Consider the following 17,024-nt stretch of genomic DNA (forward strand, 5'->3'; position numbering starts at 1 on the left):
GATGAGGTCATGAGGGTGGGGCCCTCCTGTTGATATTAGTGGCTTTATAAAAAGAAGAAGAGGGAGAGAGATGGCTCTTCCTCTGCCAAGTGAAGATGCAGCCAGGCAACTGTCTGCAAGTCAGCAGGAGGCTCTTGCCAATAGCCAAATTGGCCAGTACCTTCATCTTGGACATTCCAGTCTCTGAACTGTGAAAAATAAAATGTTAGTTGTTTGAGCTCCCCCAGACTATGGTATTTCATTATAGCAGTCTGAGCAGACTAATCCAGTGAGATTTTTGGAATTATTGAATCTAAACCATCACTTGGGTACTAAGACAATCCATTTATTGGTTCTGCACCACTTCCGGAGGAGACCTTCTTCCAAATCTCCCTGGAGAGGAAGAAGCTCATGAGGGCATTGCCATCACTTTGCTAAATGCTGGGTGATGAGCTTTTATAAGACTCCATACTGATGTCATATTTAACAGTAAGAATTTAAAGAATTTCTAAGTATAGTCTGCAGAGTATTATTAGCCTAGATAACAGGTTCACCAAAACCTGTCAATTCACCTAAAAGACCTATTTCCCTATGTCTCCAAAGTGTAGGAATTCTTTGTTTATAAACATGTTTACAAGAAGTACTATGTTGTTCTAACCAGCAACGACTGTAGTATTTAATATTGGGTTTGTCCTTTCTTGCGATTGGATTTATGCTTCATAATGATTATCTATTAGACACAGAATAGCATTTCTGTAACTCAAAATTGTTACCACAGGCATTTAGCAGAATCTTGCTTTAAAAATATAATGATTTGTCATCTTTATTCTCCCCCCTTCAAAAGGTTTCACTGCTCCTGATGTTTAACGTTATGCAAAAACATGTTTCTGCCAATGAATATCGCCTTATGGTTATGCTTCTGCAAATAGCCTGCTGTGAGCTGATAAAGGGATTAATGCAGCCAAAATTCTTAATCTGTGAAATTACAAATTAAATTCTCATATTAAAAATACCACCCTGAGGTATTTTTTTGTGGTTTTAATTCCCCTCTGGTGTTCTGCATACATTGTGCTTGTTAATGACGGGGACAAGGCTGTCTCCGCCGGCAGCCTGCTGCCGGGTGATAATGTGTAGGCATTTACTTAGTGATAGAAACTGGATTTAACCACTGGCTGATAAACTAAGTGGCAAGTGGGTAATAAGTCCATATTAACAGAAAAGTACTACTACAGAATTCAGAATTCATAGACCATCAAAATCCTGGCTTAAACTCAATCATCGAGTCAGAAGGGATTTAGATGTCACCAGGAAGAGTGATACTGAGTTACAAGTTACACTCAATGGGAAAACAAGCCATATGTTCAGGTTTGATGAGCATAAACTAATGAGCTCATATTCATTTTTTTTTTTCAGTAATAGGAAGGTATTTCTCCATTTCATTTTTTTCCATGGGGGTTTCATGTTTACCTGTATGTATATGTGTAAATACATATACATATATAAATATATATATATTTACACATATATATTTGACTAGGGATAGCTGTTGCAATGGCCAAGGTAGACTTTTAGAAAGGAAGTAGGGCAGAATATAGACTAAATAATGGCTGGGAATATATGAAATGTTAAAAAGATTTACTAAGCATAGGAGGCACTGTGAATTAATGTATCCATAGTCACTTTAGGGTAAAAAAAGGTAATTCAAATTAAATGTGGGATATCAAAAAACATTTAGGGTAGGAATACGTGAGAAGAGTTGTTACTTGGGAATTAGTGCCAAAAGAAAGGGTTATTGTTGTCAAGGAGAATCCAATACTACAATGAGGCAGAAGTCTAAAGTCCAAGAGATTAAAAAAATAACTTTATGTATGCCTATGGTAAGTGATGTATACCCAAGAATTAATAAGTGTATTATAAATATCTATGCATAAATGAAGTATGTTAATTTTTAAGGTGATCCAAAACGAGTATGAGAAGAGATATATCCAACTGGCATTTGGAAAGAATGTATCACCATTGAACAAAAATGTTCTTACTGTAACAGTGTTTGCAAAATTTTACAAGAATTTTGTTTCACACTTAGGAAGAAAGATGAGATCCTCCCAACCATAAATCTTCCACCAAATATTTAAAATGTAATTGAAAAAGGCTGTTTAAATATGAACACTTTTGTAAAAACAAAACAAAAACCCACCCAGAAATGTGTTTTGTTTTAGAAATCCAGAGAAGAGCCCTTTGTATGAATACCAAGAGCATTTGTACTTAAAACGAATTATGTATCTTCAGTTCTTACATATCAATTCAGGGCATTAGCTGGTTGCCAATGCTGTTGTCAGGCTCCCTGCATAGCAGCCCTTTTTAAAGTTATCGTTACAACCAAGATGGTCTCTGAGAATCAAATAAAAATGAATCATCTCTGTGTACTGCAATCAGTTAAACAGTACTGTATGCATAAAGCACTAAATATGTAAATCATATTTTCCTTTCCTTTATAACTGCTTAGATCATTTTTGTGGACACACACATAATCAAACACAAAGACATGCAGTTTCAGACTGCAGAGCAGAGATAGCAAAAAAGGAATCCATTTTCTTCCTGTGTCTGGTAAGCGAGCAGTTGAATGGCAGGATTCCACTAAATATATACACACATGACCTCCCCGCCCCCATTCTCTCTCTCTCTCTCTCTCTCTCTTTCTCTCCACCCACACACACATGTATCCATGTAATGTATAGCATAGGCAAACATACATAGTTTTTACATATGCACACATAAAAACATCTGAATCTCTCTATATGTGTGTTACAAATTGATTGTCATACTCACTATCAGTCAGTTCCCATAGCCGTGGGGGCAGGTCACTAAAATACTCATGGCTCAAGGCGGCCTGTGCCGATAGTCTGTTCTTTGGGGAACATTGTAGGAGCTTGGAGGCCAGATCCTCTGCATAATTCACATAGCTGAGCCTGAAAATACAAGCAAAAAAGAGAGAAATGAGACTGAACAAGAAAATCCACTAAATAAGACATAAGGCTCACCTAATTTTTCTGGGCTCATTTATTCCTGGCCAAAAAAAACAACAATCAAGTTAAATCACCTGTTGAAAATAAACAGAAGGAAAATTCACATTGATTCTTAGAGTATCTGTTAATCTAAACTAGGTTTTACTCTTGATATTCTAGTCTCATTGATTTAAAATATTCCTACTATAAGTAAAGGGTTGATACTTTCAGGATAAAATGAGGTCTGAGGTAGGAAATTTCAGAAGACAAATAGTTGCCAGAATTTCTTAACAGAATCTATGTACTACATACACATCTGGATATATTTATAGTAAAATTAACATAAAATAACTAGGAGAATTAAAATAAAACTTCTATTAAATTCTCTAGTTACTAAAGTACTTTTCCTCTAAGAATTTACATTTATTACATTGATTATATTACTAGAATAAGTACCCTGTCAAATATCAACAATCATAATATTAACATGCAGATAACAAAGGGTATATGCTTAACCATGTGGGCTGAATCAATTCAAGATGACCTTTAAAACAACAGCAGATTGAAAATACGTGTCTCAAGATTACCAAAAAAGCAAGGAAGTAAAGCCTTTCATAAGGTACCACTTTCAAATGGGTAGCAGACCACACAGTTCAGCCCAACCTTGCTTTTCATGAGATATCTATTTCTCTGATCAGTGTAATCAAGCCTGGATAATTAACATAAAAATAATAATAAGAATGAGAGTCATAGAAGGTAGTGGATTGTTCAGTTTAGTAGGTTGTGTGAATAAAACACACCCAGAATTATTTGACTCTATGGTGGTTCTCATTTGCCCTGCTTTCTGGTCACTTCTAAAGGCAACAGTATGATTTCTTGAGGATCTGCAACAAGGTGCTGAGTGCAGCAACTCTTAGAGAGCCAGAGTGTGATGCAAAGCTGCATCTGCCAGTGGGTATTTTTCCAAAAGCCTTGAAGCTACTATACGCACAATGAGCCAATAAACATACTCCTCAGTGACCAGCAATTCTTCCCCTCCCCATCCTCAAACAGCTCCTTAGTATTGATTAAAAATTGCCCTGGGGGTGGGGAAGATTGGGAGTGAGGAAGAGGTAAGGAGGTAATGATTTTGGGTAGAGGAAGAACAAGGGAAAAGAGCAAAGAAAAATATTTCTCTAAAGATCCAATCTAAGGGGTCTTCTTTCTAAGTCTTCAGACATGAGGGTCTCACGGCATTTGCCTGCCTCAGTGGCTCTTCTTAAAAAACTGATTAATGGATTGGTTTTACATGTCTCTATATGGCAAAGAGAAATCTGTCCACAGGAATAGGAGGCATTCTCAAAATTCCCTATAGCTTTTCTTTTTTTTTCTTTCCTTAAAAGGGGCCGGGGCCATCCAAATTATTGCTTCAGCTTCCTGTGGTTCTCTCACTATTATAAACTTTTCATTAACATATTTTTTAATTAGAGATGGGTAGACTTCATGGTAAAAACTGCACTTGTATCAGATGTACAGTTTGTATATATTCATGGTGGACAATGCATTGGTATCAATTTTATATAACCAATGAAACTGACCAGTGCCAGACTGAGACTAGATCTGAGTTTTGGGCCTGACTGTTACAAGAGTGATGAGCCACATTGTATCTATAGTCCCTCTGGCTCCAACAATCCATGAATCATACTTGAAGCATGGTTTCACTATCTGAAGAATTATAAACATGCATAATTGTCTTGTTGCTGATCATATTTAGAGTTAATGCACATATACCTAATTGTAAGGAATTAACTAATAAAAGGCAATCTTACCTCTGCCCCAAACTGACTATACTTTAATATAGACAAGGTAATCAAATGCTTATTTGTGAGCTTCAAGTCACACACAAATATTTAAATTATCATAAAATTTTAATTTAGAAAGTTTTCTATTTCCTCACTTGCATTTCCAGAACCACTTTTATTCCAACTTGTCACATGCATTTTCAACATCAGAGTCTCTGTCATTTCCAGAAATAATTTATGAGTCCATCTAAGCTGGTTGAGATATGGCACTTCTGGGATATCTTATTTTTTTTTTATCCCAAGCTATTAGTACACCTTATCAGGATGTGAGGATTATTTGTGGTTGTTTTCAAACCTCCCACTGTGACAGTAGATCCTTAAATTATTCCTTGTAATTCCATTAATTTTTGTTTTATATATTCTAAAGCTGGGTAATTAAATGCCTAAGAGCCTAGAATGTTTCTCTCTTCCTGGTGAATTTAGTCTTTAATCCTACCATATGACCTTCTTTATCTTTAATCAAGTTTTCTGGGCTTAATGATCCAGCTTTCTTTTGTTTTCTATTTGCCTGGGATACCTTTTGTCATCCTCTTAGTGTTTCATAACTATAATTTTAAGGATTTTAACATTTTCATAAGTGTTACATATCTCAATTTCACATTTATCCAAGTAAACAATCCCTATCTTCTTAGGAGAAAATTTAGTCCATTTACATTTTGTGGTTACTGATACATTTGGAATTACTGCTATCACCATAATCTTTCATTCTATTTTGTCTCACTTTATGTTTTTTATATTTCCCTGCTTTCTTTTGGGCTGAGTTTTGAAACTGAACATTTTCTATCTTTTGTTTTAGAAGTAAAACTTTTTTTTCCATGTGTTTAATGATTATTCTTAACTTTTTCTTTTCTTTTTTTGCATTTCAATATTTTTTAGAAGTTAAACTCTTTCACTAAACTTTTGTAAGTTGGTGTACATTGACAAATTATTCTTCCCAAACAACCACAATCAGACATTCCAGGCAATATAAATATATGATGGAACTCACATCAATACACAGCACCATTTTATCAAGTACAGAGTAAAACAAAACAAATTATCAAGTAGACAAATACTAAGTTGCACATCTCAAAAGGAATATAAAATATTGTATGTCTGCTCAATTCAGGAGCAGAAATGAACCTCTTTTTTCACAATGAAGATTGGGAGAGAAGAAAAACATCACACTTTCAAAACAATAGTTGGCAAACAGCTCCCAATAAATATGGGAAAAACATTACAGAATTTCAGGAAATTTCATGATTAGGAATTATTTTACCTACAACAACAAAGCATGTCTACCTTAAAAAAATTTACTAAGCTAAAGAGCGTATTCCAAATGTCCTACACAAGAAAGACAACATTTTGCTAAAAATATTTAATAGCTCATTCATACTCTATTTTCAGGGCCTTCTTTTAAGTTGCACCCTGAAGTGCAAACATTAAATTAACCTTAAGATGTTTTTCTCTGTAGACATTAAAGACATGTGCTTCTGTACAATGTGGATTTTACATAAACTTTTCAACCAGAGGTTTGTGATTTTCAAAATGGAGGTTTTTATAAGAGCACAAAATGAGATTTATAGAAAGACATTAGAAATTCATCATAAGACTTGGTCAAAAGCCAATAAAATCATTGGTTACACAAACCTGATGTACACTGTTTTAAATGTGGGGGATATAAACATAAAGTAGCAGGCCCTATCAATGTTTTCAATGACTGAGGGGATAAACCACAGAAGGTCTAGATTGTTTTTTATATTTCCTGGATTTTAATTGTGTATGATATTAAAAACATGTATTGTGCTGGCTATGTTAGCTCTGAATCTCTCTTAATTTCTTATATATTGACAAGATTCTGGCATGGGAATAGATTTGGAGAAGAATTATAACTCCATATGGCATGGTTTCAGGAAAGGTCAACTGATAAAAATGATAAGCACATATTAAATGCTGAACAGCAAGAATCTCCTGTTAAGTTTCCAAAAAAGGCTGATCATAATCCACAGAGGCTGCAATTCTGCCAAGCTTGAGACCTGATAAAACTGCTTATCAATCAATATACCTATGAAAGCTTCATTAGACTTATCATTCATCAAGCTAACATGTATGATAAATTGGGTCCTGTCTCCAGCTCCATTTTCAAGGCAACAGCATCAGACAGTCTAGTCTTACTAACTGCAACAGTATATTCTATGACTAATGGTATCTATGAAGCACAGCTGGATTTCAGGACAATATGCCTCTATCTTGCCTAAGGGTTTCAGCCCTGAGCAAGTTCACTATGGATTCGGTGAGACTGAGAAATGACAACAGAACGTTCTTGGGGTAAAAGGGTTTATACCCAGCTTTATTCTCATGGGAGTAGGTCGAGCACTTGACTCACATCTGCATCCAGCAGCCTGCAGGTCTATAATCCTCTTCCATGTCTGCCTCCGCCCAGAGCACTGGGCAGAGCTCTTTATATAGTGACTCAGTCAATACTAACTTATTGCCTAGGGTATGGATGCATTAACCTAGCAATGGGCCAATTACATCATCAGGTAGTTTAGGGTCAAGTGAGGATCCTGGCCATAGAAACTTCCATTTTCCCCAGTCACAGTTGCTTGCTTTTAAAAGCTTCACTCTACATTTGTGCTGTGAACTTTACTACATCTTCATATTTCATTCCACCTTCAATTAGTGCTAGGGCAATAAGCATAAAGTTCTCCCAAGACCTGCAACACTATGACAGCAATACAACAGGTTCTTCAAGAAACTTCACTTTTACACACATGACCAGCCATCCCAGTCTGATTGGATGGTAGTGCACCTCCATAAATGACGAATCCAGAAGCTGGATGCCTGCTTTCTCCACATATTCTTAATTGTTGTGGTAATGCCACACTTTTTAAGTTCCTCTATAAATTTGTTTCAGGTCAGATGGTTGTACTGTCCTGTGTATGACTTCCCAAGAGTTGGTCAGTTCACTTGAGCCATATTAATTTAGTTAAAATCACTCAGTAGGATTATGAAAGAATTGAAAAATCTGAATACAGAATATAGGCACGATATAAAGCATTATGTGAGGAACCTGATGTTGTAATGTCAATATACTACACCTGAACTTCTCAGTGCTTTGAGTATGAGGTTGGAGTACTGGGAAGTGAAATGAACCTCCTAGTATTCAGAAGCAATTCTTTACTCCAGTAGTGACACAACAGAAAAGCTATTCCCTTAGGTTTAGCTCATCTAGGTCAGAAGGCTTATAAAATGCTACCCTGATTTTAATTCAGTCCTTCTGTGTGCTAGTTAACCCCTCTTATGGAGCTTCTTGGTGGAATAGTAATGAATTTCTGTGGTTCACTTGTCAGTATAGAAGTCATGCTGTTTTCCTGGAAATAATCTTTGCTGCCCTTCAGACACAATAAATACGTGACCAAGAACATCCAATCTATAGGCAGTGGTATCCTCTTTTGGGGTAGGTTGGTTTAGCTTTTTTTGTTTTTTTAAAACCATCAAGGATATCAGAAGAAATTCCCACACTTTATACCTTCCCCGTCAGTTCTCCACATGGATGGCTCCTTAACTTTTAAACATTTAACTTTAATTGTTTGAAGTTTAGAGTTAAACTTTCTCTACCTTCTTTCTAAGCAATACAACCATATTGAACACTTTAATTCTGATGAACCAGTCCCATCTTGCATTATTTAATATTGCTGTTCCTGTTTCATATTTTATTTCTATTTCCTATGCTTTTTAAGGATAGATATTAAAATTATAATCATTATTTAGATTTACCCATGTTAATCATTTTATTTGATATTTTCAAATTAAAGCCTTTTTAATAATTAAATTTACTTAATCAAATAAACATTTTGCCATGCTTATCATTTGTTTAATCCCCTTTCTTCTCATATTTGACATTCCTTCTTAGATTAGTTTTTTGTATCTGAAATACAAACATTAGTTCTTTCCATGATGAAAGGACTTGGTGATAAATTCTTTGTTTTGTTTTCATACAGGATAATGGTTGGGGATATAATTCTAGGTCCAGACATTTTATCCTTAACTCTGAAGGTTTATTTCACAGGCTTCTGTTATTACTGCCTGTTAGTGCTTCTCTTCTTCCCTAGAGTTCTGTAATTGCAATGTAAGGTGTTCTTTTGACTTAATCTGTTTGGTATTCACAGTGTTTCCTGAATTTGAGGTTTCATGTCTTCCATCAGTTCTGGAAAAAAATCTCAGCCATTACTTTTCTGATATTGTCTTTCTCTAATTCTCTCTCCTCTCTCATTCTGTAATTCCATGTAATGCCATCTTACTAAATTTTCCACATCTTTATTCATTGTCCCATATTTTCCATCTGTTAGTCACTCTGTTTTCTCTTCTAGATAATTACTTCAGAGCTATCTTCTAGCTCAACTAATTCTCTAATATGCTTTTTCTAATATACTGTTGTCCTTGTTCATACAAATTCTTTTTAAGTCTTTGACAAATTTATGTGTTCATTTTTGATGGTTTCTTGTTGAAGTTTTAAATTTGATCTTTAATTTCTTCATAGCTTTTTAATACTTATATATTTTTTGTCTCATAATGTCCGAAATATAAAGTTTGGGGTGAGAGGACTGTCTTGCCAATGGGTTTCAGCCCCGGACAAGTACAGTATGGATTCAATGTGACCAAAGAAATGACAGTAGAATGTTCTTGGAGTGAAAGGGTTATACCCAACTTTATGCCCAAGGTGGCAAGTCAATCACTAGGATCCCATCCACTCAGAATGAGTCTGCATGCAGCAAGCCAGTCTCTGCCTCTGGGCCTCTCTGCCCCTGCAGCCATCTCAGTCTCTGTTCTCAGTGCTGTCACCATTCCAGTCTCACCTTTGCTCTCCTGCAGCCTTGAAGCCATGACACCATGTCACACAGAGCACTGGGCAGAGCTCTTTATATAGAGTCAGTAACAATGTATTGCCCACATGTGTGCAGTGAGCTAGCCAACGAGGGCCAGGTGAGAATCCTGGCCACAGGAACCTTCACTTTATCCACAGGGACATTCCAATTTTGGGGAAAATGGGAGTTCCTATCCAGGATCCTCACCAGAACCTAAACTATTTGATGATGTAATTGGCCTACTGCGAGGCTACTGTTTTCGCACATTAGGCAATAAGCTATTATTGACTGAGTCACTTATATAAAGAACATTGCCTAGTGCTCTGGGAAAAGGCAGAGATGAGGAGGATTACAGACCTCCAGACTATTGTATGCAGCCGTGATTATAGTGCTTGACCTATCACAGGGAGAATAAAGCCAGGTATAAACTCTTCTACCCCAAGAATGTTCCATGGTCATTCCTCAGTCTCACTGACTCCATAGTGAACTTGCCCTGGGGCTGAAACCCTCAGGAAAGACACCAATACTGTTGCTTTTGCACTCTCAATGACTATCTTGCCAATAGGCTTCAGCCCCAGACAAGTTCACTACGGATTCAGTGCAAATGAATAAATGACTGGAATGTTTGTGGGGTGGAAGGATTTATACCCAGCTTTATTCCCATGGTGGCAGGTCAATCACTAGAATCCTGTCTGCCTCAGGGCAAGTCTGCATGCAGCAAGCTGGTTTCTGCCTCTGGGCCTCTCTGCCCCTGCAGTCATCTCAGTCCCTGTCCTTGGTGCTGCCACCACTCCAGTCTCTGCTCTCCTGCAGTCTTGCAGCCCTGCCGCCATGCAGCAGCCATGCCACCGTGTTGCCCAGAGCACTGAGTGGAACTCTTTATATAGAGTCAATAACAATGTTTTGCCCAGATGTGTGCAGTGAGCAAGCCGACCAGGGCCAGGTAAGAATCCTGGCCATAGGAACCTTCACTTTCTCCACAATGACTTTTTCTCATATGTTTTATAATTCTGGATTATGAGTTCATGCTTGGATAAAATTAATCTGTATGAATCCTGAGAGACCTGGGCTGAGAATATCTTTTTTCTAGAGGGATTTAATTTTGCTTCTGTCAGTCGTCCTGGGGTTCTCTCAATATCTAGGCACTCCGAGTTCTTTCTGTTGGATTCTGAAACATGGGAGTTATGTAAATTTAAACCTATACTTGTAGAATTCTCAGAGCATACCTTTTCATCCCCATCCAAAGCCAAGACCAACACAAACTATTGTCCTTGCAGAGTCTCTTTGCTGGAAGCAGATTTCTTTTTTTTTCCTGAGCCAGTCTATTACTGAAGCTGAGGTGCTTTGAGGGTCTTGATTCTTATGTGGGGAAACTCAGTTCTTATGCTATACTTTTCTCAGGGCCAGGGTCTTCTTTCTTGACCCCCAGGTGGCTCCACGTCCCTTTTCTAGCAACACCTCCAGGGCACTGCAACTTAGTATTTACTTAATTCTGACTTCTTCATTCTTAGTCCCTGGAGATTTCACTTAATTTCTTCTTGGTTCAGCTATGTATATGCCTTTGTACAAATGTGCTTGTTGTTTTTTTCCCAGAATTTTAGGTGATTCTTAGTGGTAGTAGAAAAAAGTATTATCCTCCTAAAAGTGTATATTTATAATCTCCACAATCTAATTAGTTACTATAAAATTACATTACTATGTAATTTTTAGGCCCTTCTCACTGGAATAATCACTAAATCAGTGTTATTCCTTTTCTCTTTTTTAAAAAAGTAATCATTTTAGGTTACTTCTATTAAGCCTCAAAACTAGATAACTGAAGTTATTTTAGGTTAATATTCCTTCACCACTCAAATTTATTGATGAGTCTCAAATGCATTATCCTAAGTGAAAAAACCCAAAGGCTATAAACTATATACTTCCATTTATATGACATTCTGAAAGAGGTAAAATTATATAAATTGAAAGTGAGCCATGGTTGTCAGAGGCTGGGGGTGTGAAGGGTTAACAAAAGGGCACAGAGGTTTTCTTAAGAGGGCACTATATCTTGACCAGGGAGGATGGACCTGAGGCCACCTAGGGATGTGAGAGGGCAGAGTCAGAGGGACCTCTCAAAGAAATTCAGCAGAGGGAACAACTTAGAGAGATGGGGTGTTGCAGGTTTTTCACAAGGAACAGTCAGGCATTAGACACAGAGAGCTGACACTGTCAGTGGCTGACATTGGGACTTCTCTGTCTGTGGTTAAGTGGGTCCAACGTCTCAGGGGACGTTCCAGCAAATGGAGAGATGGCACTGCCAATGGTGAGGCCCTCTTACTGATGTCAGTGCTTGGTCCCAGGTCACCTAGTGGGGACCTGCCTTAGGCTGTCAGAACTGTGCCTGTCAGCTCGGAGGGTGCACTCATGTGCATACCCAGAAGGGTATGTGGGATAGCAGCCTGCCATGTTCATTTCATATTCACTTGTTAAAAAGTAAAAGATGTTTGTTGTCTGTGGAAAAACCTAAGGAATATTTAAATTATAAATCTGGAAGACAATGAAGAGAACAATCCCTACTGAATTCAGAGTATGTGTGTGGAAAGAAACTAATGAGTAACTTTCAAACAAATGCCTTTTAATACAGTTGAAAATAATGGTATGTTGCTATTCTAATCTTAATGAATTTTCATCATTTTCCTAGTCCTTACCCATACAACACACACACACTCACTCATACACACATACACACACACACACACTACCTGCATTAAAAAGAAAGGCATGAAGCAAGATAGCATGAATAGTGAAGAGCAGCCTTAAACTGTGAATATAGAGCAGGATGTTTTTATCTCTATTCCTTGTCAGTTTTGACCCCTCAGAAATGAGAAAGATGAAATGGATGGTGTTGAAGGGTTATCTCGCTCTAACATTATGTCCTCCAACCCAGGAAGAAGCTGGTTGTGAACTAGAGGCAGGGACAGTTAGCACAGCTGTGCAGGCCTGCCATCGCTAACCTACCAGAATGTTCCCTGCCACCTATAGAGCAGGATGTTTTTATCTCTATTCCTTGTCAGTTTTGACCCCTCAGAAATGAGAAAGATGAAATGGATGGTGTTGAAGGGTTATCTCGCTCTAACATTATGTCCTCCAACCCAGGAAGAAGCTGGTTGTGAACAGGGACAGTTCACACAGGGACAGTTAGCACAGCTGTGCAGGCCTGCCATCGCTAACCTACCAGAATGTTCCCTGCCACCAATGAACTGACCTAACAGTGCCTCTCACATCTCCTCACCCAATATGTCAACTAACTCATCTAAGTTTCTAAACCATCTGGAAAACAAAGCAGAGCAACTCCAGAGTCTTTTGCCAGACTAAAGGAGACTGTCACAGTCGAGAGGAGAGAACTGAGAGTGAATGACAACGGTCGGGCAAAAAGAGGGAAACTGGGCTGTGGAAAGGAGGAAAGGGCCACATTTTGCAAGGTATGCTTCCTGGTACAGTGTGGGGATGTGGTGTTTGTGAATCACCTAATGGCTGCTTGAGGACTGATTGCTATACCTATTGAAGTGATACCTTGCCTGGGAAACTTTATTTTAAAAACTAAACAACCATTTTTGAGGAAAAACATCTTCAGGTCAAGTCCTAGCTCTTGAGGAACACCTTCAAAGTATACATTCCCCAGAGGATGTCATTTTCTTTTCTTTTTTGAAGTAGGAATGGAATTGGTCCTTGTCTTTCTAAAGTCACTTTATAACCTGGGACTGCAAGTTTTTGTTTTCTATTTTGTTTTACACTGCAGTTCCACAAGACTCTCTCTAAAACTGATGATACAGCTGCGTGTAGAACAATTAAGACAAGTTATATTTTGTTCCCAAGAGTTGACTTTTAAAATCTCTATAAAAACCTTCACTGATGTTTATTAGCATTTTAGCTCATGAAAACTGGACATAAAGAGTGGAAGAATAGTAGGTTCAATTTATTTTTTGGAGCATTCAGTGGGGATACTGATTTCTATATAAAAGCTTAAAAGGAAGTAAAAGGGAATGAGAAGTTCCAGAGTATTCTTTACTTGCTTTCTATGATGAGATAGAGCTGCATACACTGTGGGCCTACGTCTGAAGCATGACTGTGCGCACTTTGTCTCACAGAGCTGGAAATAGAGGATCTCCATATCCATGCTTTACCCACTGTCCCACTCTTCACAGAGCAAAGCCACAGGGCCTGGATCCTTTCATTTGACACTGCACATATTGCCACTGTGGCAAAGATGCCAACATGGGCACTGGCCATGAGATTATTCAACAACTTATCTCCTGAAAATGGTTTGTGAAGATGTCCACTCACCCATAACGACAAGTCTGACTGTTTCCTCAATTTTATGAATGGAATTGTCAGATGTAGCCTTCTTTCTTATCTATACATCAAAAGCAAGATGCTCATTTAATCATCTTATTATCAAAGCTTTTAAGATAAAGGGAGGGCTTTGGTCATAATACTGCTCTCATTTTTCAAAAAGTGAGTTATTTTTAGAAAATGGGCTCAAATGTATTCATTTTACAAAGAGGGGTCAGTAACTGGTCAAGCAGAACATGAAGGGAATACCTGACATTGGAATAAACTCTTGGGAAAAATAAAGACTAGTATAAGGAAAGATTTAGGCCGGTGCAGTGAACTTCTGAGCCCCAGGTGCTGGGCTATGCAATGGAATGAGAGGCAAAACTCTTAAGTTACATTAATAATGAAGACATAGAGTTATTTAATGGAGACCTCCTTTGCAATGAACTGCTGTTAAAAATAATATTTCTGTCCTCAAGGGAAACAACAGGTAACTTTTTTTTATATTAGTGTCCATAAAAAGGCTGTGGGTTTTTTTTGTGCATAGAACATTGTTCAATTCTCATTGATTTATTCCAGTTCTAGTGAATCTCCCTGACAATCCCATGATGGTTGGCTCACTTGGTTGTCAAAATGCTATATGATGATAATGTTATTTGTAGAGCACTCTACAGTTTACAGAGTGTTTTCACACATACTATTTCATCTGATCTAGATAATCAAAGGATCATACTTATAAAATGGAGACTGTCCATATTTCTGACTCTTAAATCTTAGTGTCCATCACATGGCATACCCAATATTTATTGCTGTATGTTACCCAGTTGGTAAAGGGATTATGGGGTTATTTTAAAGTTTTTCTAAGGATACTTCATATTTTTCTGTATTTTCTTTTCCTATAATTCTGAACTCTATTGCTGTGGAGACTATTCTTTCTATATTTCTGCTAACACCACCACTGCCCTGTATTAAATGAAGACAACAGGGAGAGTCTAGCCTTAACATGGACAAGATGAATGATCCCCAAAGCCAGTTATACTGATCTGCCCTGATGGGTCTTCCCTTCAGGTCTAGCTCTTACATGACACATAGTTGGCCCTGCAGTAAACTCTATCTAGTGAAAAAGTACAGCAAGTGCTGGAGAGCCCTCAGCAAGATGGGAATGAATCAAGTTTTTGAAAATTCTAGCACCAACCCTCTTAAGAGTATTGTAAGCTGCCAAAAAGCAGGCCAGAGAAAGGAAAACATTACATTCTTGCTTTGAATTTCAGAGCATAGGTAAGTAACATTTACTCCAAATTTCCTAGGTTTGATTTTTATATATTACTATTTACTATCCTCCTCAGAAAAAGAGATGTCTGTGATCATTTAAGTTCACTATGAAATCAATAAAGAATGGTCTGGCTCTAAAAGTTGGTTAACTTTATCACATAAGTATATGAGCCTTCCCCATGTATTAAAATGAAGCTATAGAGTTTCATATTTACATTTCATAAATCCACTGATTCAGCTATTATCATAAAATATTCATGGAAGAAAGCTAATATAAGTGAATTTCTTGTTATGTTTTTAAGTACACAAAAACCCTTGTGTACTTAAACTTGCTTTTCTTTAACTACCATAAAGGTAGATCATGCTTCCATTTAGCCGACTTATAGGTAAAAAAAGGTTAATTATTCACTACATTGCTTTTGTGGATATTCAACTTTGATTTCTTCTCCAGTGCCTAGTAGGAGTGACTTTATTTGGAGTTGTAAAGCTTTACTTTTTTAGTAGCTTATATAAAACACTCTAACCCATGAACATTTTAATCTCAAATTCTACATGCCTAAATAATGTAATTCAAAAATTTTCTCTAAGGCTTGTTAAAGTTTGCCAAACACTGACATTTTTCTTATATAGGAATAGTATAAACCCGTCAGGTACCACACTTGTATGTCATCTATGTTTTAGAAAAGATTCCTAGATTTAGTGGGCTAGTGATTATATCGTTCTATAATTTTTGTTCAGTATTTTACTCTAGTAATGTGGTTAACAGTAGAGGCAGCAGAAATAATTACTCTATAATCTTCTAACTAAAGGATATGATAGAAAAGGATATATTTTATTTCAGTAAAGGAAATAAATAAAAATAAATTAGTAAAATTAATCCTTGCAATCAGAAGGCTAAAACTTACAGAACACTTAAAAAAAAATCCTAAACTCACAAGTCATTACAGAATATCTTCAAACCCAAGGGACATGCACTGAACAGAACTAATTTCCAACTTCCCTGTTCATTTTGTTTGCTGTTATATCCGATCATATCCATTAGAGTTTCGTAATCACATGACTTTCCCCCACATGGAATCCCATTGTTACCTGAAGGACATGAGGCAACTCCTACCCAACCTTTCTGACTTCTGGATATAGATCAGGACACAATTATCAGCCCTTTTTCACTTCACAGGACTGCTGTGAAGATTGACCTTTTCTTACAATAACTTGCTGAAATCGATTATAGCATAATACCACTTCACCTATTTCATAAGCTTTCAAAACATTTTTAGGAAATCAAGAATGAAGCAAAGTAAACTGTTAATGAATGTTACACCCTTGTGATGTTTTTGATATTTATGCTATTTAGAGAAAAAAGATCTAATTTTTTAAAAATTCTGTGTGGTTGATTACAACAGCACTGTTTCATCTGCAAAAGACAACTCTCATTTTTTACAGTAAAAGAATCCATCAGTTTAAATTTGAATCTTCATTTATCAAAAAAATCAATACATATTAAACGTCAGCAATGGCTTATGTTCTACACTTCAGATGGATCAGTTGTAAATATTTAGCCCAAATTAGATGGAGAGTATAAAAAATATGTTCATTATAGAAGACTCCTGCAAGACAGTTTAACTTATCGGTGTATCTGCATTATGATGAGTTAATGGAAAATGATAACTTCACAGTCTTTCATTCCTTTGAAAACCTATAGAAGTTACAAATCTCATCATCAGAGGCTAGTTTGGGAAGCTGAGATCTGCTCCTCCAAAATGGAATGGTGT

General features: G+C 36.9%; 1 protein-coding gene across 8 annotated transcripts in view; it reads right to left on the reverse strand.

Moving 5' to 3' along the window:
• The window catches only part of CDK14 (cyclin dependent kinase 14), an 835,688-nt gene that overhangs the window by 91,861 nt on the left and 726,803 nt on the right, over window positions 1-17,024 (reverse strand). For all 8 annotated transcript variants that reach the window (XM_073238870.1, XM_073238871.1, XM_037019857.2 and 5 more), the window contains one exon: window positions 2,806-2,945. In XM_073238870.1, coding sequence (XP_073094971.1) covers window positions 2,806-2,945 — 140 coding nt within the window. The remainder of the gene's footprint in view (window positions 1-2,805; window positions 2,946-17,024) is intronic.

This window comes from Manis javanica, chromosome 6 (genome assembly GCF_040802235.1).
Source record: "Manis javanica isolate MJ-LG chromosome 6, MJ_LKY, whole genome shotgun sequence".
NCBI lineage: Eukaryota > Metazoa > Chordata > Mammalia > Pholidota > Manidae > Manis > Manis javanica.